Source organism: Pyrus communis, chromosome 1 (assembly GCF_963583255.1).
Source record: "Pyrus communis chromosome 1, drPyrComm1.1, whole genome shotgun sequence".
NCBI lineage: Eukaryota > Viridiplantae > Streptophyta > Magnoliopsida > Rosales > Rosaceae > Pyrus > Pyrus communis.
The window spans coordinates 36,794,830-36,819,650 of NC_084803.1; the positions used below are offsets into that span (position 1 = coordinate 36,794,830).

Consider the following 24,821-nt stretch of genomic DNA (forward strand, 5'->3'; position numbering starts at 1 on the left):
TGTTTCATTGCACACACTCATATTTAAACAAGTTTGAGACTGCAGTCCATGATAAAATACCAAACCGTGGCAAAAAGGAACGAAAATCCGTGCCATTATTGGAACTCTGGGATGCTACTCTAGGAACTCAACTCTTCACCTAGAAAAAGAAAAAAGAAGAGAAAAAAGCCGTCTACAAATGTAATGGCTCTTGGAGTAATTTTAAGCATTTATTTTTACACCCGAGGTTCTATGCCTGATCCCTTCTCCGAAGTATACCTTGTACTTATTCTGGGAAAACCTTGAGGTCACAGGCCCTTGAGAGTTCAACAGTGATTGACCTATAGGTAGGAGAAATTTTTAGGTGTACCGGGTACACCAAAAAATTTTGGTGTACCCTCACTCATAAATCCTCACTTATCCCTCACTTATTTTTCAATAAATAAATAAAATCAAATTCTAATGAGTGAGGGTACACCAAAATTTTTTGGTGTACCCGGTACACCTAAAAATTTCTCTATAGGTAGAGCGAAGGCACAAAAATAGTCTTACTCGTCACATAACTAATTCTTAAAGCCATATGCTTATCTTAAGACTTCCTTTCTAATTATATTGGGCGAAAGGTCCATCCCAACCGTTCAGGTCTGCGTATAGAACAACGAACGACCCACAACTATTAACAAATATTTAGTGAATTAGCCAAACCCTCCCTACAGACTAGGGTAATTAGTAATTACCACCAGTGCCTACTCACTACCAACCCTCCTAATGACCTAGGGCTAACTTAGCCAGTCTATCCTTTGATCCTCTAACTAGCAAATACTACATGTTTTATCAGTATTCAAAAGATGCCTAACAAAAGAAAGAGATATGGTTGCCATTGACTATCACAGCAATGCGTGAGCGACTGTCACTAACATAACTATCTAAAGTTTTAGTTATTGGAAAGAAAAACTACTTGGGAGTTAATACGAAGTTTGACAGGGAGTTCTGTTGGTATAAATGATATATCATTCACCATTGACATGAGATACTAAAATCAAAGCAATATACAACTTCTGCTTATAAGGTCGTACCCCCACCATCTGATAAAAGAGATGCAGCAGCCGCAGCAGCAGTAGGAACAACCCCAGTTGAAGTGCCCGGTTTTGACAAATGCAGGAGCCTGCAAAATCGATTCCAGGTGTATGAGTCAAGCAAACAAATTTTCATCACGTGCATCATAAACCTTAAAATCAGTTTGCCTAATCCTGGTTAGGGACTCAATGACCAACAATTTATCAGGTTTATGCAAATAATATGCACTCTCTTGTAGTCTCATCACTTATTAAATGATCAACCAACATGGAAGAAATAGTCAATTTGGATCCTTTGGGCCAATATGACTGCTGATAGACCGTTGGGACCCCTAGTCATGACACATACAAGGAACAATCTTATGCTGTAGCCGTTTGGGAGGGTTGTTTAATGCTTCTTGAAAGTAAACATTTCGAAAGAAAAAAGAAACTTACGGTGCAAGATATTCACTAAAAGATGATACTGCAGCAACAACTTCAGCATAGTTTTCAGATGTAGCAGGAGCTGTTACTTCAACCAGCTGTATCCCAGGAGTTACAGGGACAGCCGCATCTACGTCATGTAGTTGTAGCATCTTATTAACTGATGACACGGTCACATTGATCTGCGTGCCCCTCTGGAAATGGAAGGAGAATCCCACCCTTAGAAGCTCATGGTCCAACTTGTATCCAAGTGCATAAAAAAAGCGAAGCACATTCTTGCTTGTTTTGCTTTCAACCACAGATCTTACTAGCACTGAAAGTTGCTCAGCACCTGCACCTCTCATTGCACCCCCTATATGCCTTATAGTCCTGCAGATCTAGAATTAGGCATCAATGCAAAAGTACGTACGTAAAACACAAACTCATACATGTTAATGAATATGCCAGGGGAGGTTTTAAGTCATACCATGTCGGTTCAGTTTGTTCACTTTGTTCAATATCGCATATAAGTCGAACCTCTGATGCTACAAGCCCTATAGAAAGGAAGATCATAACTTGTAACGACCCACAATATAATATCTTTATGTGCTATTCAGCTGATATGTACTAAACCAGACCATACTAACAAAAAATAATGACAAATTAACATGACCATGTGAGATGTCGTAGTCAATAAATGAAACAAACTGTATACTATAGTTGTCAGTCCTAAGAAGTTGAAGAAATCAGAAACTCTTTACAGAAATTCATCTAACAGTCCCATGCATCTCACATTGGAAAAGACAACGGACATCTGGGAAAAACTAGTCATTAAAGCACACCAGTGACACCAGGGGAGGCTTTCAACATGTCTTAAAATGAGCTCACAACAGGCAAAAGAGCTATAATGAATGTGGCTTAATTGTGTAGAAATGTGTTGAGACATAGCATCCTAACCACTCAGATCGAAACTAAATGAGGAAAGATATCAATTACCAAGATTTGGGCCACTTTTAAGGCATATCTCATGGACCCTCAAATTTTTCTTGCTAACACCACAAAGACCCTGAAGAAGAATCTCAAGGGCCTCAACATGCTGCAAAATGCAAACCGTATTTTTAGATGCAGCTCCAAACACTTCCCATGGAAAGCGGGAAATGGAATTCTTCTAGTTATTTTACTTACAATTCTGAACAATATATAACCAATAAACACAAATCATTTGTGCATGCAAGAGGAAAAAGAGCTACTAAATCAAATGTTCGTAAGAAAGATATTTTTGGGACTAACTACATTTACACCCTCCATATTTATTGTGATCTTTAAAATGGGCCAACGAGGTTTTAATTTTCTCACATTGCACTATGATGTTTAGAAATCGTTTCACTTTATGGGTTGCTGTCGATTTGACTGTCTCATCCTTCATTAGATTGATGATCTGGCAGATATGGAGCCCATTTCTAGGCTGTGTAGAAACCACACTTGGACTATTGTTACCAAATTGTGCAACTGCTTATCGTTTTGGGACAATTATTTTCAGTCCATGTGGTGCAAATGTTGCTTCCAAGTCAACCCATAATCAGGTCTCGTGGTTACCAAGTCATCAAATTAACTCACGAAGCAAATGTCAAACACCCATAAGTCATAAATCACTATGATTCTAACATATTAACCTCAAATGAAGCATTTGGTAAAGTTGGCCACCAAAAATTGAGCACCAAGAGAAAGATTCAATTTTTTTTCTCATCTAATTGTAAATTTGCAATTGCAGAAATTGTATGGAGAAATGTAAGTCCGAATCCAACTCAACCCCCAAAACTTAGTAAAAAAACTCACCTGTGTTTCTATAATTCCTTGGACCACGCACTCCATGAATTTGGTACAGTTGATCTCGCACTTTCTCAAGCCCCTGTGAATTCCTGAGAACCAAAACAAAGAGAAAAAATAAAACCCAATAAACTGTAAACTAAAATAAAGTAGAATTGAAGAAGAAAACATGAAGAATCAAAACGTAAATTTCTGAGAGAGTAAATTAAATAATGAAAAATACTAACCAGGTTTGCAGCAGCAATACCGCGCAAGCAGCAAGGTGAAAAGATGGAGAGAGGGGAAGAGGGGGTTTCGGGGTTTCTGTGTCAGAATTCAGAAGCTTGGAGAAATCGAGCGAAGAGCGATGGTGGTGGCAAAAGCGCATTTGATTGCGGTCATGGACCCTGAAAAAAAGAAGAAAGCTTGAGCGAACATGATGTCTTTACTGGGTTTAACAATTTTTTGGGCCCTTGAATCGTCTACTTCAAAAGCCCATTTTTGCTTTTGAACTGATTTTCTTTTTGACAAACGACAAGATAAAATATTATTATATTCATTTAAACTCGGTGGATTCGAATTTGAGTGTAAATGAGGATGCACATGCATCAAGGGAGATGAAAAATGTTAAACATTAAATTTAAAGTTTACGGTGTATGTGACAATTTGACATATTGTAAAACTTTCTTTTTAACAAATGATAGGATAAGTTAAACTAAATTCTTCTAAACTACATGGTGAGAAATTCGAACATAGGACCTCAAGTGCAAGATGAATAATCTTAATCACCCAAGTTACAAGCCACTTGCTGAAGGATGGGAAATTTGAACATGTGACCTCGAGTGCAAGATGAATAATCTTAATTACCCAAGTTACAAGCCACTTGCTGACATATTGTAAAATTTTACACCACTCAAGATGTCAAATTAAAATATTATTATTTTTTTTTACATAATCACAGCGCAATATTAAATTAATGAGTAATTAAATAACACTTTAGTTGAATGATGCCTTTGTTGTTCTTTTAGATGTTTTACCGACATAAACATAATTATTTAATATCGAATTCATTATATACGAGTATTATAAGTCAAACTTATAATGGTCCTTATGGATAAGTGTACAATCGCACCGTACATAATGAGTGCTTAAATTATTATTATTTTTTTGTGGACCCACTGAAAGAGTAAAATGCCAAATGGAAAGGAGTCAGCAATGCCCATCTCTCCCAGAGTCCCAATTCCAGGCCAGCTATGAGCTATCCCATTCCGAAAATCCAAGCTGCCAATGGAATCCCAAGTTGAGACAATGAGAATCAGATAATCTGATTAATTTAATTGCAGAAACAAAATCCCTAAACAGGCAAAATATATTGTAACTTGTACCTGGAATTGGAATTGGAATTGGAATTAGATGCAGGCAAAATAAAATTGTTTTTTCTGTTGAGAACTGTTATTATCATTTTAAAATTTTCATTGTAAGTGTATTTTTTTTTTTTTTTTAAAATGCAAAATTTAAAGTGCAAAATAAAAATTTTATAGTATCAACAACAATTTCATTTCTATTTAAATCAGGCTTTGGCATTAATTGGCCCATAATTACTTTTAAACAATTATAGTGATTAAATAATAAAAGATAATTTTCGTGAACCAGTGATTGGTCATCATTAATCTCATAAGCTTTTTTTCTTTTCTTTTTTTGATTCTTAAATGGCCAAAAAAATGTATATCAAGCTGACACCCTATGCAACCTCATCTAATACTTTGGGAGATGTTTGATGCAAAGAGAAACTCATGTGTAACAGGGTGGATCCAGGCATTGGCTGACATGGGCTCTCGCCCACAAAAAGAGTTTTCAAGACACTGTGTATATTGTTATTATGACGTCTTGTGCTAATAATATAACATTATGTAAAAAAACTTCACGTGATATTATATTATTGAAACGTGATGTCACGGCAATAGAATACTCATGTCATGAAAGTTACTCTCTCTCTCTCTTGATAAATGAAAAAAACAAAGAAAAATTTGGTTTTCAAAGCGTAGAATCTAGCTTATGCCTACACCTAAATTTCACTTCATACTAGAAGGAAACAAAAATTAAGGAAAACTAACGAAAATTTAAAAAAAAAAATTAGTTTGAATGAAAAATGACAAATAAAGGTGTAGTGAATAGTACCAGGAAAAGATAAAAATGTGATTTTTCGTTAAAAGTGAACAGTTTAGGGTTTCGTTAAAACTCTCAAATTAATATCCATCCTGATATAAATTTTTTGGTTCCACCTTTGTATACGTACAACTTGTTGAGGTGGTCTGACTCAATACAAGTCATAGAAGTGGATGGACTTAACTCACATTGAAGGAGTAGGATTCTCTCCCCTTCTAATCTCTCGCCACTTTCATTCCCTTATATTTAAACGGTTGCGATTACGCTACGTCTATATTTTGTTTTGAATTTTTTTATATAAAGAATAAGACAAAAAGAAAAATGTGAGAGGAAATGATGATAATAGGAGGGGAGCTAATGCTACTCCTACATTGAAAGTACCACAAGAATACGACATAAGAGTTTTTTGAGATAAAAAATACAATGCTTTGGGTTTAATGAGTTTTTTTATTTATTTTTCTGCTTATTTTCAATCAACGAAGATCCAATGATCTTGAGCCACCTTCTGTTACTTGAATGGTTAAATTGAAGACAGTACCAGTGTTTAGATAAGATGTAGTTGTAGGCTTATGTTAATCATGTCCACAAACACCTTTATTATTTGGGAACTTTAATGAAAAGTTCATGTTACTGTTCACTTTAACGAAAAACCACACTTTTACACTAAAATATCAATCATGATACTATTCACTTTACCCTTTATTTTGTTCTTATCATTAAAACTCAGTTTTTTAAGCCTTCTTCATTATTTTTCCCTTATTATTTTCTAATTCTTCTAACACTTAACGAAGAATAATTTTCCCTAAAATAAAAACAAGTGTTTTTATCACAAATGATCCCTGAAATTGATCATTATCATCAAGGTGATCCTTGAAATTAAAAATCAATCAATGTAGTCCTTGAAAATAGGTGTCGCAAATTAATGTGGTCTTTACGTCACAATTATATTAAAAATTCCGTTAAATTCTGATGTGGCAAATAAATGAGCCCCACAAAATTTATAGGTTTTTATCACAAATGGTCCATAAAATTGAAAATCAATCAATATAGTCCTTGAAAATAGGTGTCGCAAATTAATATGATCCTTCCGTCACAATTCTGTAAAAAAAAAAAAAAAAATTGGTATATGCTGATGTATTAATTAAAAAAATGGAATTGTTATTGGCACTCCAAAAATCTCATTCTACACTCCAAATTTTCTATATTTGGAAAGAAAAATATACTTGTGAGGAGGGTAGAATGAGATTTTTGGAGTGCCAATAACACTTTCCTAAAAAAGTTGTCTAAATACCTTTTTGCACAATAGAATTTTTTTTTTCTTCATATAGTAGGGCCTCAAAGGCACAAGGCTTAACGAAGGCCTAAGAGGGGGTGTGGAAATAGTTTTCAACCAACAATAGATGAACCTCGATCATCTCAAGGCAGACCTCGTCGTTATTTGCATCACTAGACCACCAGAGACGCGTCAAACAAGTTCTCCAAGATTAAGGTTGTGAGAATGTTGATCACCTAAATATTAACGGTGATGTCCCAGAAGTTGTTGCCAATGGGCCAAGCTACCACCAAAGGTGATCTCAATCCAAGTTCAATTTGGTGAAGGATGTCAAAGTGTGTAAAGATGGGTGTATTGAGATTTTTTTTCAAAGAATAGAGAGCAAAGGAGGTATAAAAATGTGGACTGAGGTCGGAGGTGATTGCACGACTAGGTTTTTGGGTTGACAATTTTTTTATTAACTATTAAATTATTAAGCCTATTTGTAATTTGTTTTTTAATTTAATTAGATTTGTGTGATCCATTTATATGTAACATCAATACATAACATAATTTTTGACAGAATTGTGACGGAATAACTACATTGATTTGAGACACTTATTTGCAGGACTACATTGATCGATTTTAATTTCAGGGACCATTTTGAGGTCGTGAGTCAATTTCAAAGACCATTTATGAGAAAAAAAAATGACTTATAGGCCCCATTTATGTGCCACATCAACACTTAACATATTTTTTAACAGAATTGTGATGGAAGAACCACATTGATTTGTGACACTTATTTTTATGGACTACATTGATTGGTTTTCAATTTTAGGAACCATTTTGATAGTGAGGGTTAATTTCAGGGACCATTTGTGATAAAAACCCTAAAAACAAAGAATGATGACTCAAGATTTAGGCTTTTTTTTTTTTTTTTTTTTTTTTTTTTTTTTTTTTTTTTTGACAATTGATATTATTTACACTAAAGGGGAGGGGTGAACTTAGGCTCACGGGCTAGCAATAATGACTCAAGATTTAGGGTGTTTTAGAAACTATATTTATAGAAAGCACTTTTACTCATAAATATCTTTGGTATAATTGCTTTTATTATAGACACATTAAAATTTTATTAAAAGATCAAGTACTTCTTTAGAAGGAATTATTTTTTGCTCACCACCCTATTGATTACTAGTGGATGAGTTTAATTTAATCTATTTCCTATACAAATCTCAAATTTCAAATTAATCTAACGATAAGTAATAGTGTGGTGAGCATCATCACCACATTAGAGTGATAGGCTCTTTAAATAACCGTAACAAATTTAAAAGTAAGTGCTGACCCTGAAAATTACAAAGCATATGTGGCGTGCCGGCCAAGTAACTATAAGTTAACTATGTCCTTCTTGGGAACACGGGCATGCCAACTCGCAATTGAACTTGGTCGGGCGAGTGGAATAGATGTGGTGGTGTTGAATGCTTGCTAGCTTCTGTAGTTTAACGAGGAAGGAACACATGTCGGCCTCGGGTTCTAGAACCTTAAAACAAGGTTGCCTAGTTCACTGCAAAGTTCAAGATCTCTTGTACTAGGTTCAGCTGCCTCAACTATATTCGTAAGAATATAAGCACACCGAATCGGTATCAGGCTGTAGGGGCACATGTACTCAAAGGAGATGAGTATTTTTATGGTGAATGTGGATAGGTAATCAACCTAAACAAAAGCAGTGATGTTAATCCAAACTGAAGGTGCTCATCAATTTGCTTACGGCTCCGGTGTTGTTAATCCAAACTGAAGACGTGTTAACGAAAGAGTTAGGATAATTAGTATTTTCCTCAGGGGGGTGAAAAGGGCTTTGCTTAAAGTGAGTGTTTTTATGTAGATTGTTTGCGTTGTTTGCTAAGTTGAAGGGGGTTTTTCACGTCGCATAACCATTTCTACTTATAGGGATAACCTTCATGATAAACAAGCTTGCCAATGTAGAATCCTGATGGAAGCGTGTTTGCTCGACATTTACTTGAATATTCCCTTCATTTCCTTAATTCCCTTCTTAGCCAAGTCTTCATCTTCATATAGTCTCAGCTTCTTTGATTCGAACTAGGATTCTGATCAAAAATGAATTATGATCCTTGGGATAATTTGCATTTATCAGGGCTTTATTTTGATCCTTGGCACATTCAATTTGCCTAGGACTCAACCGAGTCACATATGATCTTAGTCCTCACATAATCCTATTCTTATGAGGACTCGGTCTAACAAACCCTTTCTTGGCCTAAAAGCCCATTGGCCTGAGGGATCTTTACTAGGCCAAAGGATGTGGTTTTTTAGCTCGAATTAGCCCATTATCGACTTAAGCTGTTATTTCAGACCCAAACACTAAACCTAAAAGTAATTAGAAGTTGTTCAATTGAAAAACACTATGACCTAGAAGAAGTTTAAGCCTTTCTGCCAAGTATGACAAAACTTAATTGTTAGACATATTTTAGCTCTTTTTAATATAATCTCAAAAACACCCACATAGTCAGGCACTTGGCGATAAGAATTTTGATGCCAAGTGGCTCCAGGATCAAAATACTTGAGTTATAAACAAAAGTTGCAAGAAAACTAGGAATATTTTCCATCCTGTGAAAAGACAGGGGATTTGAGAACTAAAGTGGAGAGGTTGTAACTTGGATGAGATATGTTTTTGTTGCAGAATAAGATGAGAGAAATACGAAGATATAGAAAATAAAACATGTGGCTGCAGTTTCCCTATCAATTTGTATACCACCCACTCCATCGGCGTTTAGTCAATCCTCTTGAGTCTTTCGCTCACTCATTCCCGCCTCCCACCCGACTTCTCTCTCCCAAGCCTACTGGCGTGGGGCAGAATTTCACCCAAAAAGATGGAAAAATTTTAGCAAATAAAAGTAAAGCATGTGTTAAAAAGAATAAAAGATAAGTGCAAAAAAAATCAAATCATTCACTTCCGAAAATGAAACTAACACTTTTGTTGCTGATGGGTGTAAAATCCCATCCTCATAATACACAAAAGTAGGAGAAAAAAAGCAAAAAGATAAGATTTATAGTAAACAAAGGTAAGAGAAGTAAAGCAAAAAAGATTAGATTTACGTACAAACCCCTGGTCCCTGGTGGTGTGCTCCTAGAGAGAGAAAGACACAGAGGGGAGAGAGAGTGAGGGAGAGGGGGAGAGAGAGTGAGGGAGAGAGAGAGAGACGGAAGAGAAGGAAGATATGTCTCTAGTATTATAGTTTGAGAGAAAACTGGTGTTCTGGGTTTTGTTGGTTGTTGAAAAAATATAATTTTGGAGATGTCAGGTGGTGGTTGCAGTGTGGTTTGGTTCAGGAGAGATCTGAGGGTTGAAGATAACCCAGCTTTGGCAGCTGCAGTGAGAGCAGGAGGTGTGGTTTGTGTCTTCATCTGGGCTCCTGATGAAGAAGGCCCTTTTTATCCTGGAAGGGTGTCAAGATGGTGGCTTAAACACAGCTTGGCTCATCTGGATTCCTCCCTAAAAAGTCTGGGTACTTCTCTCATCACCAAAAGATCCACTGACAGTGTTTCTTCTCTCCTTGAAGTTGTTGTTTCCACTGGTGCTACTCAGCTTTTCTTCAACCACTTATATGGTAACATCAATTTTTCTTAATTTTTATGTTTCTCAATCTTTTTGCTTCTATTTGTTTTTTTATTTGTATAGGCTGTTGAGTTTCTATATTTTTCTTGGTTCTGTGATTTTTCAATGAATTTGTCTGTTTGGTGTGTTAAATCTCTGGTTTTGGTTGAAAGATCTTGAATTTGTTCTGTTTTCAAAATCAAAGGTTGGTGCTTTGATTGATTTGATGAAGCTGTCTGTTAAGTATTACCTACCATGTTCCTTTTTTTGGATGATTTACTGTTCATTTGGCTGCTGACTATTGATACGGGCAGAAATGTTATTTGATTGTAGGTAGTGTAGTGGTCTCTTATTTATCAGGACTGGGAGCAGATTTATTGATAATCTGTTAATTTAGCCTAATTGAATTTTGTTTTGGTGCACAGCCTAATTGAACTTTGTCTGTTCTGTCCAAGAATTCTTCTGTTCTCCAGTTGATGAACTCTTGTATTTCGATTTTACGTAGTTGAGGAGATAAGAATATAAAAAATCAGAGTTTTGCAATTTAATGCTTAGTTCTATGATTCTATCTTCGTGTTCAGATCCTATGTCACTGGTTAGGGATCACAGGGCCAAGGAGGTTTTAACTGCTCAAGGCATAGCTGTGCGTTCCTTTAATGCGGATTTGCTCTACGAACCATGGGATGTTATTGATGTCCATGGTCGCCCGTTCACAACCTTCGATGCCTTTTGGGGAAGATGCCTTAGCATGCCATATGACCCGGATGCACCACTTCTCCCCCCTAAGAGAATTATTTCAGGTTTAAATGCATTTATTTTCTTCTTGAACTTCAACTCTATTCAGCATACAGCTAGCTTTTATTCGATCTCATGTTCCTCTTGTTTATTTTTCTACAAAATTATTGAAAGGCTGATCCCACATTTTTCATTGGCATGGTTGGCCATTTTATGTTCTGAATTTCTTATCCAAATGAGTCAAACTGAATAGAATCGAAAACGTGGATGGAAGAAGGTTCTTCTGGTTCCATATTTTCCCAAGGATTTAATGGTAATAAGATCTTCTTGGTGATTATCAACAAAAATTTTTTGGAAATAGCAGATATTTTAAGCACATAAAGTTTTCCCTGTGTGAGTATTCTACCTAAGTTAAAAGATGATAAACCCTTTTGATGTTGGAGTTGTGTTACTGCCTCTATAAGCCTCGTGATATAGCCTCTAAGGTGGAGTAGTTGTAACGAGTCATGATTATGTTACTGTTGAACATGTAGGGTTCACTGACGGCTTAATTTGCGATTATTTTCTTTTCCTTTGTTCTTGCTCTTTGTGTGTCATGGGTTTCCTGATTCCTCCAGTATGCGTTTTTTGTACGGTTATTTCCAGTTCTACTTGCTTACCACCTTTCAGTTCATATCCTAGATTAACGTTCAAACATTCATGACTTTTGCAGGTGATGCATCAAGGTGTCCTTCTGATACATTGGTTTTCGAAGATGAATCCGAGAAGGGAAGTAATGCACTTCTTGCTCGAGCATGGTCACCTGGGTGGAGTAATGCTGATAAGGCTCTGACTACATTTATAAATGGACCCTTACTTGATTACTCTAATAACTGCAGAAAGGCTGATGGCGCTACAACATCTTTACTTTCTCCCCATTTGCATTTCGGGGAGGTGAGTGTGAGAAAGGCATTTCATCTTGCTCGTATGAAGCAGGTTGTTTGGGCCAATGAAGGCAACAAGGCTGGTGAAGAGAGTGTAAACTTGTTTCTGAAGTCTATTGGTCTTCGGGAATATTCAAGATACATTAGTTTTAATCATCCTCGCAGTCATGAAAGACCTCTTCTTGGGCACCTAAAGTTCTTCCCCTGGATTATAGATCAGAACTATTTCAAGGCATGGAGACAAGGTAGAACTGGCTATCCATTGGTGGATGCGGGCATGAGAGAGTTGTGGGCCACTGGTTGGCTACATGATCGAATACGAGTAGTAGTTTCTAGTTTCTTCGTAAAGGTTCTGCAACTTCCATGGAGATGGGGAATGAAGTACTTCTGGGATACACTCTTAGATGCTGATCTTGAAAGCGATGCTCTTGGTTGGCAGTATATATCTGGTACTTTACCTGATGGTCGTGAATTTGACCGCATAGATAATCCACAGGTGCGGATGTTGAGCTTGATTATCTTGAATTATATTGAGCATGTGCTTCTGAACAAACGTTAAAACACTTCTAAATTTATACAATGGAAAAAAATTTCCATGCGTTTTTATTCATATTTTGCAGTTTTGGCTTTATTCTAGTGTCCTCATCTAGGGTCACCAGCAATGAATAGAAATCTAGTGCAGTTGTTTGTCAGTGCTCATGACTGTTCATAAGACTGCAATTTTTCAAAAGTTTCGAGGAAATAGTTTTGCCTTGGTTCTGCTCGCACATGATGAAAGACAACCTGAAAGAGGCCCCCTCAGTACAGTAATGGCTACTAGGTTTATATGGATAATGGTATGCTGATTTTACTATTAGAAAAGAGAAATCGCGGAGTTGTTTCCCCCACATCACTACCATATCATCATACATGAAAAACTGCAAAATGTAGTGTTGAAATTTTTTGTTTAACTATTGTTTCTTCACTTTTACCTATGTCTTGGTACGAAGCATCGAGTGATATAAATTGACATGCTCCTTTTGTTCTGAGAGGATTATGCAATAGTACCACTCTTATTTGATCAAGTTTCGGTACTGAAATCTCGTATTTATTTGATTTCTACAGTTTGAGGGTTACAAATTTGATCCAAATGGAGAATATGTGCGGAAGTGGCTTCCTGAACTTGCTAGGCTACCAACCGAATGGATACACCACCCGTGGAATGCACCAGAATCTGTACTACAAGCAGCTGGAATTGAATTAGGATCGAATTACCCTCTACCTATTGTAGGAATAGATGCAGCGAAAACCCGGTTGCAAGAAGCTTTATCAGTGATGTGGCAGCACGAAGCTGCTTCAAGAGCCACTGTTGAAAATGGGACTGAAGAAGGGCTTGGAGACTCCTCTGAATCAGTGCCAATTGCCTTTTCTCAAGACATACAAATGGAGGAAAATAATGAACCTGCGAGGAACAACTCTCCTGGCACTCGGAAGTATGAGGATCAAATGGTCCCAAGCATTACTACTTCTTTGGTTAAAGCTGAAGAGGAAGAAACTTCTTTGGAACTTCAAACTTTGACAGAAGAAACCAGAGCGGAAGTGCCTACAGACTTAATTGTGAATCAGGAACCAAGAAGAGACATATTAAACCAAGGGGTTTTTCAGACTATTCATAACAACGCTCTTCCACAATCCAATGCTGCAATAGGGCTGCAACACGCTGTTGAAGATTCGACTGCAGAATCTTCCAGTAGCACTAGGCGAGAGAGGGATGGAGGTGTAGTTCCAGTTTGGTCTCCTTCAAGTTCTAGCTACTCGGAGCAGTTTGGGAGTGAAGACAATGGCATTGGAACAGGTTCGTACTTGCAGAGACATCCTCAGTCTCACCAAATAATGAATTGGAGGCGGCTATCTCAAACTGGGTAAAAAATCTTGAACAAATAACCAATATCCACTATGAGACTATGACTGAAATAAAGAGTCTGTTGGGTTCTTTGTTCAAACAAACAATTTTGAACCTTCATCTTGCAGTTAAGAGCTTCGAGACATATCACAATATGGAATTGATCTGCTGGTCTCGTATGCATTACTTAAATTTCTCAAGCTTCGAAGTTCTGAAATGATATATCACAAAGCAATAAGTGAATGCCAATTTGTTTGAGATAGAGTTCATGTTTTCATTCACACGCTAGCAGTCTCATTGTTTCCTCAATGTTTCTTCTTTTACAGGTGAAACATATAGATGCAAATAGGAGAACGGAAAGAGTGCTGTGCGGCGTAATGATGCACGCCATATCTAATGGATTCGGGAAGGTGAACTTGTCATCCACATTGAACGTACGACTCTTCTCTGGCACGAGTGCCCGTAACAGCAGTAGACCTCCTGTGTGTATGATATATTCTAATTAATACAGGCAACTTATTAGCTATCCATTTTTTTTTTCTTGTTCCACCATAATGTAGCTCTGGTGTATAGCAATGTTGTATTTATAAAGGAAGAGAGTGAAATAAGATATGTAGTCTTTGAATAAACTCTGGTGTTTTTCTCTCATTCTAATTGGTAACAGATGCTTGTAACATATTCTATGCATCCACGTTTACCTCTTCTCGTAGGTTTGAAATTTTACTGGTCTGTTAACTCGGGTTTTGCAGCACAAAAGTTATCTGCTTAAACTTTTTTAACTACAAGAAAAAATAAGGAACAAATTTTACTCATTTTTATGAAGAGAAAAATTTGGTGTCGGAATTTGAATATTTCTTTTTGTGTAAATGTTCACAAAAAAATCCGTAGATGTCCTAAAAGGAGCCTCAAGGGCGGTGATGGAGATCCGAAAATATGGTCTTCTATTGAAAATGCTTTAGTATGTACTACATTAAAAACTTAATAATGTGACCGATTTAAATGAAAACTTCTACTGATTTAAATGAGAACTTCCTAACTTTAGTAGTAGAACAACTTAATCTTTGCATCTACGACTTGAGAGCTCAAATCTTACTATCAAAACCTATATATTTGACCTAGGATTTATGATGATAGGACCAACTGTTTATGCAGAATTTCCACAAATCTTAATATTTAGTAGTTGTACCAAAAGTAAAAGATGTCACTACCAGTTGACATCAACTAAACCTAATATATTGCATTCTTAATCAACATCATTCAACTTCCAGCAAAAGCATTAATTGGTTCAGGAATATTGCCGAATTATTTCTCTTTTGATCTACAGACTTTTTTTTTTTAATTAAAACAATAATGTTACATCCACTTCAGCATTTTTATCATGGAAAAAGACATCATTTTGAAAATATATTAAAGAAAAAAGTAAAGATACAATAAGTTAGAGGGGACATGAAGCCAAACCCTAACAAGCAGAAGAAAACTAATAGAAACACAAAATCAATTAAGAGAAAGTTCTAAGAGAAACAAAAATTTGGAAGCCCCAAAAGATTATGAGCAAAAGTTGCAACTGCACACGGCGGACAAGAATCCCAACAATGAACCCCAACATGATCAATTCCATAGTCTGCCAAACAATCTGCCACCTGATTTCCTTCGCAATAAATGTGAGAAAACAAAACTTGCATGGAAGAGAGGATGGTACAACAATTTGCCCAATCAACCGATAAACGCCAAGGCACTTGAAAAGATCCATTAAAAAGAAAATGCACTACTAAACAAGAATCACACTCAATCTAAAGAGAATGTCAACCCCTCTCCAAAGCCATATAAACAACATGAATAATAGCTTTGAGTTCTGCCTCCAAGGTAGTAGCAATACCAAAAGATCATGCAAAGCATCCAAGACAATGACCTAAGTGGTCACGGCAAATACCACCAAAAGCAGCCATACCTGGAGAATCACGAGCCGCACCGTTAGTGTTAACTTTAACTTGAAAGAACAAGGAGAAATCATATAACCTCATGAATTCTAGGTGCCCTTGAAGGCCTTCCATGCACTCCAAGCGCTCTAAGAATGCAAAACTCATCAACTGAGTTTAACATAAAACCTATACCCCAAGAATTCACCTCACAAACTTGTAAGCAAATGTCATTAACCAACTGATAAACTGTAAACATTTTTCCTTCAACACGGATTAAATTTCGAGCTCGCCAAAGTGCGTGAAAACTTGCCCCAGTCATACCCACCGCAATAATTGAAGTTGAGTACCGAAACCACGCCGCAAAGGATAAGAAAAAAAAAAAAATTTGATGTCATATCAGAGAATAATGCAGAAACCAGAAATAAGGATAAAACGTCACTATGCCAAATTTCCAAAGAAAATGAGCACTTGAAAAATAAATGTTGAGCTGACTCAATAGCCTTACAACGCAAAGAGCACATTGACGCAAAAGAGAATCCCTGGTGAAGCAATAAATCATCAGTTAAAAGCTTACCGTGAAGAAAAAGCCATAATAAAATGGAATTATGTGGTTGAAAACATCTACGCCAAACCCATCTATTCCAAGGAACAATTGCATGCTTACTACACTTAAAATCGTAAGTCAAAGATAAAGATAATACACCATCGGAAGCAGTTAACCAAATTAGTTTACCATCCAATCTCGACAAGGGAAGCTTAATTGTCAAAATTTTAGACCATATAGCAGAAAGGGTGGCACTAGTTATATCAACAGGGCAAAACCAATTCCCATTTTTAATATAGTCTGAAACATGCACAAACAGAAGTTTACCAAGAGATTGCGAAATATCCAACCTTTTAACAATTGAATTACCAATCCAATTTGCATGTCAAAAGTTAATAGGAGCATCATTGCCCACCAACCATTTGGAGCTTTGACTAATATCTACAAATAAAGGCTGCAAACCAGGCCAAATAGAAGACTGTTTATAATAAGAGCACACCTGACCGATACTAGTAAAAAATCGTTCACGAAAAAGACTATTAGCAGTAGTAAAAAAATCCCAAAACTTCTTCAAAAGAAAGGCATGATTAAAAGCTTGAAAATTCTCCAAGACCCCTTCCTTGAAGGGCACAACATTTCTTCCAAGAAACAAGGAAATAAGCCCGAGAATTTATACTCCCTGTCCATATAAAATTGTGAGCCCAATTGCAAACTTGTAATAAAACAGACTTAGGCCAAGCATAAATAAAGTAACTTTGAGATAACATGCTAACAACTACATAATTAATAAGCCACCCTGCCGGCCATAGAAAGAGACTGACCATACCAATCAGATGAACAATTACGAATCTTGTCTGCCAAAACTTCGAAGTAAGCTTTTTTCGGTCGTCTAACAAAAATTGGAACCCCAAGATAAATAAAGGGAAGCCCTCCAATGAGAATTCTCAACCAAGAGTAAATTAGAGACCGATGAGGAACATTTGACTTATTACCCAAATAAACATGAGACTTTGCTTTATTCACCAATTGTCTAGAATTCAAGCCATACTCATCAAAGAAAGCTGTAAGTTGTACCAAACTAGCCTTGTTCCCCTTACAGAAAACCATGATATCATCCACAAAAAGAATATGAGAGGGCATTTTAGCTGCTCGAGGGGAAGAAATAGCTTTGACGTTTCCAGTTCCAAATAAATGTACTAGACCTCGGCTCCGCAAGACAAAAAAGAGAAGGAGATAATGGATCACCCTGACGAACACCACGACTACTTTCAAAGAAGCCAGCGAGAATTCCATCAGAAAGAAGAAAAGAAAGTCTCGCAGATATCAGAATATGTTGAATTATAAGTGTTGAGCTGAAAAGTTTAGAATAAGATTACTTAAATTGGTGTATTCATTTGTCCAAAATAATGCCAAGTGTAAAGTTTTGTTTTGTAAAAGGCCATGAGTGCCATGTGTTGGTTGATCCATGTAATTAGATAGAAGAGTGACTAAGATGAAATGTAGTGTATGTGTGGTCCCAAGTTAAGGCCAACAGTTAATGTAAAAGCAGAGTTAGTGCTTTCTTTCGAAATAGTGAAAATATTCCTCTGCAACTTTTGCAAGAGAGAAGAAGAAAAACCATTTGGTTTCAGTTTTCGTTCATCTTTGCTTTTCTGTCCAGCTCTCTCTAGATCAAAACCCATTGAATTCATTTTCACTAACATGGTATCAGAGCCAGGTTGGATTTAACAATCTGGGCGTAAATCTGTGAAGTTATCGAGCTCAATCGAAGCTCTCTTGAAGCTCCGTGAAGGTTGTCGATTCAGATCAAAAACATGTCTGGATCTGGAGGCTCTAAAGTGAGGACTCCAATTTTCTCCGGTGAGAACTACGAGTTCTGGAGAATTAAAATGGCAACAATATTCAAATCTCTTGGGTTATGGAATCTGGTAGAGAAGGGGATTACAACCTCCAATCCGAAGAAGAAGGAAGCTGGAGAAGCATCGGAGGATGATGAAGAAATGGTAGCTGTTTTGATGAAAGACGCAAAGGCTTTGGGAATCATCCAGAATGCAGTCTCGGATCAAATCTTCCCTCGAATCGCCAATGCCGGGTCAGCTAAGATGGCATGGGATTTGTTGTACGGAGAATATCATGGTGGTGATCAGGTACGATCTGTGAAATTGCAGAATCTTAGACGAGAATTTTAATATGCTAGGATGCGAGATGATGAGTCTTTATCTAGCTATCTTACACGGTTGAATGAACTAATTAATCAGATGAGAACATTTGGTGAATCTCTGTCGAATGAGAGACTTATGCAGAAGGTTCTGATTAGTCTTAGTAAACCTTATGATTCTATCTGTTTGGTTATAGAAAATACAAAATGTCTAGAGACTGTAGATTTGCAGGAAGTAGTTGCAATCTTAAAGAGTCAAGAACAACGGTTTGATCTACATACTGTTGATACTACTGGGAAAGCATTCTCATCTTTCTCAGTGAGTTCAAAGGAGCAAAATAAGGGCGAAGGTCAATCTAGTTGATCTCAGTTCCAGAAGAATTGGAATAATAAGGGCAAGAAAAGGGGTTCAAAACCCAAGTTTCAGCATAAATTTCCTGCTAATTCTGCACATAATGCACAGTCAATGGGTCAGATAGTTACAAAACCACAGTCCAGGGTATGCTCTAAGTTTCACTTTGGAGAATGTAGGTATAAAGGGAAACCTAAATGCTATAACTGTGAAAAGTTTGGACACTGGGCTAGAGAGTGCACAGTAGGTAAATCAGTGCAAAAGGCAAACAGTGCTAATCAAGTAGAGGTAGCAAGGAACCTGTTTTATGCAAATAGCACAATCACAGAACCAAAGGTGAATGGAGAGTGGTATATAGATAGTTGTTGTAGCAATCACATGACAGGAAATGTAGATTTGCTTGTTGAGGTCAGAACAAATGTAGCTGGCAAAGTTCAAATGCCGACTGGAGATCTTGTGAATGTTGCAGAAATGGGATCCTTGGTTATTGATACAAATAAAGGGAGAAAGTATGTTAGAGAAGTGATGTATCTTCCCGGTTTAAAGGAGAACTTACTCAGTGTTGGTCAAATGGATGAGCATGGATATTTCTTGGTGTTTAGAGGTGGAATGTGTAGTGTGTATGATGGTTCATCACTGGAATGCTTGGTTATGAGAGTGAAAAAGAAAGTGAATAGGTGTTATCCACTGACTATGTTCTCTGAGAATCAAATGGTGTTGAAAGCTAGTGTCACTCACTCTACTGAGACTTGGCACATGAGACTTGGACATTTACACTTTGGTGGTCTCAAACAATTGAGAGACAAGGAAATGGTACATGGTTTGCCACAGCTTGCAGACTACAATGAAGTCTGTGAAGGTTGCCAATTTGGTAAACAACACAGAGAAGAATTTCCAAGAAATCAAGTGTACAGAGCAACTGCTCCACTTGAACTGATTCATGTTGATTTGTGTGGACCTATGAAGACTGAGTCAATTGCTGGAAATAAGTATTTCATGCTGCTGATAGATGATTTTACCAGAATGATTTGGGTCTATTTCTTGAGATATAAGTCTGATGCATTCAACTGTTTTAAGAAATTCAAAGCTATGACAGAATTAGAAAGTGGTTTCAAGATTAAGACTCTGAGAAGTGATAGAGGAGGGGAGTTCAAGTCATCAGAATTTGATTAGTTCTGTGAAAAGGAAGGAATACAAAGACAACTTACTCTTGCATATACTCCACAACAAAATGGAGTAGTGGAGAGGAAGAACAGAACCGTGATTGAAATGGCGAAATCTATGTTGCATGAGAAGAGGATGCCATATTTTCTCTGGGCAGAAGCAGTTCATACATCTGTATATATCCTAAATCGATGTCCCACAAAGGCTTTGAACAACATCACACCTTTTGAAGCTTATTCCGGTAGAAAACCAGGAATAGCCCACCTGAGAGTATTTGGATCTCTATGTTATGTTCATGTTCCAAGTGAACAGAGACATAAACTTGAACCTAAAAGCTTCAAAGGAGTATTTGTGGGATATGCAACTTGTGAAAAGGGGTATAGGGTATTTGATCCACTATCCAAGAAGTTATTCTTGTCAAGAGACATTGTATTTGATGAAGAAGCTGCCTGGAATTGGGAAGATAACTCAGGGTCAACATCTCTTAATACTGGAAGTTTTATTCATAGTGACATAAGTATAGAGAGCAGTGACAGAATGGTGTTGTCTCTTACATCATCTATATTATCTCCATCTAGGAGAGCTCTTAATATTGAAGACTCTGAAATTCAATCCAAGTCACCTATCTTAGGTGAATCTACAAGCATGTCAAACCTAAGTGAAGGACACAATCAAGCATTTGATCATACACCACTGAAGTGGAGGAATCTGAATGAAGTGTTTGCTCAATGCAATCTGTGTATCATGGATCCAGAGAAATATGAAGATGCCAAACAAGTTAAAAGCTATGGAGGATGAGCTGTTTATGATTGAAAAGAATGGCACCTGGAAGCTTGTTGACAGACCAACTGAAAAACCTGTTATAGGGGTTAAATGGGTTTACAAAACCAAGTTAAATCTTGATGGCTCAGTGTTGAAGAATAAAGCAAGGCTGGTTGCAAAAGGCTATGCACAAAAGCCTGGTTTGGACTACAATGAGACTTATGCACCGGTTACTAGGTTGGATACCATTAGAACCTTAATAGCTTTGGCTGCACAAAAGAGCTGGAAACTGTATCAATTAGATGTGAAATTGGCCTTCTTGAATGGAGTTCTACAAGAAGAGGTCTATGTTGAGCAACTTGAAGGTTTTGTAGTAAAAGGCAAGGAAGAAAAGGTGTACAAACTTCATAAGGCCCTCTATGGTCTAAAACAAGCTCCGAGAGCTTGGTATAGAGAGATTAACAACTATTTCTCACAGTGTGGTTTCAAGAAAAGCTTGAGTGAACCAACCCTGTATATAAAAGCAAGGGGAGAAGATATCCTGATTGTCTCTATCTATGTAGATGATATAGTCTACACTGGTAGTTGCAAATCAATGCTAGAAGAGTTCAAAGAAGATATGAAAATGAAGTATGAAATGACAGATTTAGGACTTCTTCATCACTTCCTTGGGATGGGAGTGATTCAAACAGATTCCAGCATCTTCATTAATCAGAAGAAGTATGCAAGCTCTTTACTGAGTAAATTTGGTTTAAATGAAGCAAAGACTGTCACAACTCCTCTTGTAGCTACTGAGAAGTTATCTAAAGATGATGGAAGTGGATATGCGAGTGATGAGATGTATAGGAGCATTGTGGGAAGCCTTCTATATCTCACTGCTACAAGGCCGGATATAATGTATACAGCTAGTTTATTGGCAAGATACATGCATTGTCCTACCAATAGACACTATGGAACTACAAAGAGAGTACTCAGATACATCAAGGGAACTCTAGATTATGGCTTGGAGTATGTGAAAGGAAGAAAAGCTTGTTTAATTGGCTTCTGTGATAGTGATTGGGGTGGTTCATTGGAAGACAGGAAAAGCACATCAGGATATGCATTCTCATTTGGCAGTGGTGTGTTTTCCTGGGCTTCGGTCAAGCAAAACTGTGTTGCACTCTCAAATGCAGAGGCTGAATATATAAGTGCATCATAAGCCACAACTCAAGCAATATGGCTGAGGTTTGTTTGGGAAGATTTTGGAGAATTACAAACTGTAGCTACTCCTCTTCACTGTGATAACACATCTGCCATTGCTATCACAAAGAATTTTGTGTTCCATCAAAAGACTAAGCACATTGATAGAAGGTATCACTTTATTAAGTATGCACTGCAAGAAGGAATCATTGATTTGGTGTATTGTCCCACTGAAAAGCAGGTAGCAGATATCTTCACAAAACCTTTGGCTAAGGATCGTTTCAACTATCTCAGGGATATGCTTGGTGTGAAATCAACTCAAAACTTAAAGGGGAGTGTTAAATTATAAGTGTTGAGCTGAAAAGTTTAGAATAAGATTACTTAAATTGGTGTATTCACTTGTGCAAAATAATGCCAAGTGTAAGGTTCTGTTTTGTAAAAGGCCATGAGTGCCATGTGTTGGTTGATCCATGTAATTAGATAGATGAGTGACTAAGATGAAATGTAGTGTATGTGTGGTCCCAAGTTAAGGCCAACAGTTAATGTAAAAACAGAGTTAGTGTTTTCTTTCGAAATAGTGAAAATATTCCTCTGCAACTTTTGCAAGAGAGAAGAAGAAAAACCATTCGGTTTCAGTTTTCGTTCATCTTTGCTTTTCTGTCCAGCTCTCTCTAGATCAAAACCCATTGAATTCATTTTCACTAACAGAATAGAGCTTACCCATTGAACAAAAGTTGAGTGGAACCCAAAAGTCGTAAGAACTCGACGAAGAAAATCCTAATTAAGAGTGTCAAAAGCTTTAGCGACATCAAATTTTATAGCAACATTCCCGTCAACGCATTTAGTATCAAGCAAATTTACACATTAAGCCAAAAATATGCAATCAGAGATGTGTCGACCTTTAAGAAAAGCATATTTGTCGGGCAAAATTATCCGTGAAGCAGTAGGTGCTAGGCGATCAGAAAGAATTCTGGTAATAATTTAAAAAATAAAATTAGCCATAGCAATAGGTCGAAACTGAGTGATAGAATTTGCTTCTTGAACCTTCGGAATGAGAACTACAAAACTAGAATTTAGGTTTGGCAAAATGAAACCCGATTCAAAGAAGGAGATAACAGCATGACCAACATCTACACCAATAAAATCCCAACAAGCTTGGAAAAATTGGCCAGTGTAACCATCAGGGCCTGGAGCAATATCTTCTTTCATAGAAAATACAACGTCTTTGATGGTCTGAGAAGATGGAATAGCAAGCAAAGAAGAATTTTCTGATTCTGACACCAGTGAAGGAATAAATCTTTCAACAAGACCCGTATCACACGTGACACCATCATCCGTAAAAGCAATAGTGAAGTGATCAACTATATGACTACGCAAGATACTGGGATCATCAATCAAATCATTACAGATACAAAGAGAAGATATATGAGAATGAGCCCGTCTAATTTTGGCCAAAGTATGAAAATAATTGGTGTTCCTATATGTCCTTGTGTATCCCATTTTATCTTAGCTTTTTCCGCCCAAGATTTTTCTTGAACCAATACAGCTTGTGATAAGGTTTCGTTAGCACAAATTTCTTCAGCATAATGTGCTTCAGAGAAACCCTTAAGCGAAATAGTTCGTTGAATTTTTTTAAGGCTTCCCGCGCTCCATCTACTGTAGCATGAACATTGCCGAAACATTTTTATTCCCCTCCTTCAAAATAGGGTTTAAAAAGCTCAAGCTTTCTTTGGAGACGGGGGAAGGTTAAGAATCCTAATTTACACTAAGGAGACGGGGGAAGGTTAAGAATCCTAATCGCAAGGGATAGAATCGTAATTGCAAGGTTAAGAATCCTAATCGCAAGGGATAGAATATAAGGTCCTAACCACGAGAACACACCACGACTTGCAAGATGGCATAATTGTATTGTTAGTGATAGTTGGACAAATAATATTTATACAATTAATTTTATCTTTATTGCACCTTCTTTAGACTGAACAGTGAAAAAAGTGGGGAGAGAAGGCAATGCCTCACTCATAAAATTATGAAGTGAATCATGGTCTTGGAACCTTAATAATGGTCTCTTTTGGTGCCATACTAGAAGCAGATGATATAAAATCATGAGATGCTCATAGTAGAGACTATATATGCTGTCTTCTAGGGCATAAAGCCTATCAATTCTTAAATATTGATCAGCCACTGGCCTATACATATTTTACTGTGCTTTTTTTTTTCTCTGGAAAAAAGCATCCAAAGCCTGCATTTTTCTTAGTAGAAAAAATTCTCAGATTCAGAAGTCAACACAATATATTACTCGGGAGGAAAAAACTAAAAAGTAATGGTCATGAATTTCTTATGTTATCTCTTAAGTTTTTTATTTTTTATTTTTTAAACTAGGAGAAAACTACAACGAAATGCCCGTAGTGCAGCTATGATAAGCGAAATGACAAAACCACGCCGCTTGCTTTGGCTTCACTAGGCAAAGTTTATGCCAAATATAAGGATCTTAGCTAGGAGGAATATCCCACTGCCGCCAATGCATTCACAACAAAACTTGCTTCCCGGCCGGAATATTATGGTGAAAGGAGACGCTTTCAAATCGTAATCTCTTAAGTTTAGTATATATGATGAAGATAATTTTCTTAATAAATTAGATTAGATGCTGCATCCCATTTAGAACTCTTTCTTTTTCTTTGGGATTTTGAAAAATTCATGTACTGGAGCGCAATTAATTTAATTATTGCTAACCCTATTAACTAAATAAGCAAATGACAAACCCTACATACTACAACTTGTTTCAAATATATGCATGAATCTGCATGAAGTCCCTCAGATAATAGGCAAGAAATCTTATATTGTTACATTTTACTTGACACGGCAGAAGTGATAGAAGTGCTGTTCGTGCATAGCCAATTCTACTCATGTTGAACTAT

At 36.9% G+C, this 24,821-nt stretch overlaps 2 protein-coding genes across 5 annotated transcripts; one reads left to right on the forward strand and one right to left on the reverse strand.

Annotated features, from left to right (window-relative positions):
* Nucleotides 1–708: 708 nt before the first annotated feature.
* On the reverse strand, nucleotides 709–3,678 carry LOC137745854 (mediator of RNA polymerase II transcription subunit 18). Of its 2 annotated transcripts, XM_068485896.1 has the most exons (6): nucleotides 3,512–3,651; nucleotides 3,294–3,376; nucleotides 2,454–2,553; nucleotides 1,945–2,011; nucleotides 1,491–1,847; nucleotides 731–1,144 (listed from the first exon to the last, which is right to left on the reverse strand). In XM_068485896.1, exons 2-6 carry the CDS (start codon nucleotides 3,327–3,329, stop codon nucleotides 1,042–1,044), a joined length of 663 nt encoding a protein of 220 aa, XP_068341997.1. In that variant the 5' UTR covers nucleotides 3,330–3,376; nucleotides 3,512–3,651; the 3' UTR covers nucleotides 731–1,041. The 2 variants fall into 2 exon arrangements, with proteins under 2 accessions (XP_068341989.1, XP_068341997.1); XM_068485888.1 differs by lacking the exon at nucleotides 2,454–2,553 and having other exon boundaries at nucleotides 709–1,144; nucleotides 3,512–3,678.
* A 5,972-nt stretch (nucleotides 3,679–9,650) lies between these two features.
* LOC137748667 (cryptochrome-1-like) lies at nucleotides 9,651–14,551 on the forward strand. 3 transcript variants are annotated; one of them, XM_068488855.1, is made up of 5 exons: nucleotides 9,651–10,301; nucleotides 10,870–11,088; nucleotides 11,736–12,442; nucleotides 13,051–13,780; nucleotides 14,155–14,551. In XM_068488855.1, exons 1-5 carry the CDS (start codon nucleotides 9,989–9,991, stop codon nucleotides 14,175–14,177), a joined length of 1,992 nt encoding a protein of 663 aa, XP_068344956.1. In that variant the 5' UTR covers nucleotides 9,651–9,988; the 3' UTR covers nucleotides 14,178–14,551. The 3 variants fall into 3 exon arrangements, with proteins under 3 accessions (XP_068344956.1, XP_068344948.1, XP_068344940.1); XM_068488839.1 differs by having other exon boundaries at nucleotides 9,653–10,301; nucleotides 13,051–13,847; XM_068488847.1 differs by lacking the exon at nucleotides 14,155–14,551 and having other exon boundaries at nucleotides 13,051–13,851.
* Nucleotides 14,552–24,821: the final 10,270 nt, after the last annotated feature.

Bases quoted from the DNA above. Each gene is read 5' to 3' on its own strand.
- LOC137748667 (XM_068488847.1), top strand. From the start codon at position 9,989: ATGTCAGGTGGTGGTTGCAGTGTGGTTTGGTTCAGGAGAGATCTGAGG. The intron at 10,302-10,869 runs GTAACATCAATT...CTTCGTGTTCAG, and splicing joins TTTCTTCAACCACTTATATG to ATCCTATGTCACTGGTTAGG. The intron at 12,443-13,050 runs GTGCGGATGTTG...TGATTTCTACAG, and splicing joins ACCGCATAGATAATCCACAG to TTTGAGGGTTACAAATTTGA.
- LOC137745854 (XM_068485888.1), bottom strand. From the start codon at position 3,651: ATGCGCTTTTGCCACCACCATCGCTCTTCGCTCGATTTCTCCAAGCTT. The intron at 2,012-3,293 runs GTGAGTTTTTTT...TCCTTTCTATAG, and splicing joins AAGGAATTATAGAAACACAG to GGCTTGTAGCATCAGAGGTT. The intron at 1,848-1,944 runs GTATGACTTAAA...CTAGATCTGCAG, and splicing joins GAACAAACTGAACCGACATG to GACTATAAGGCATATAGGGG.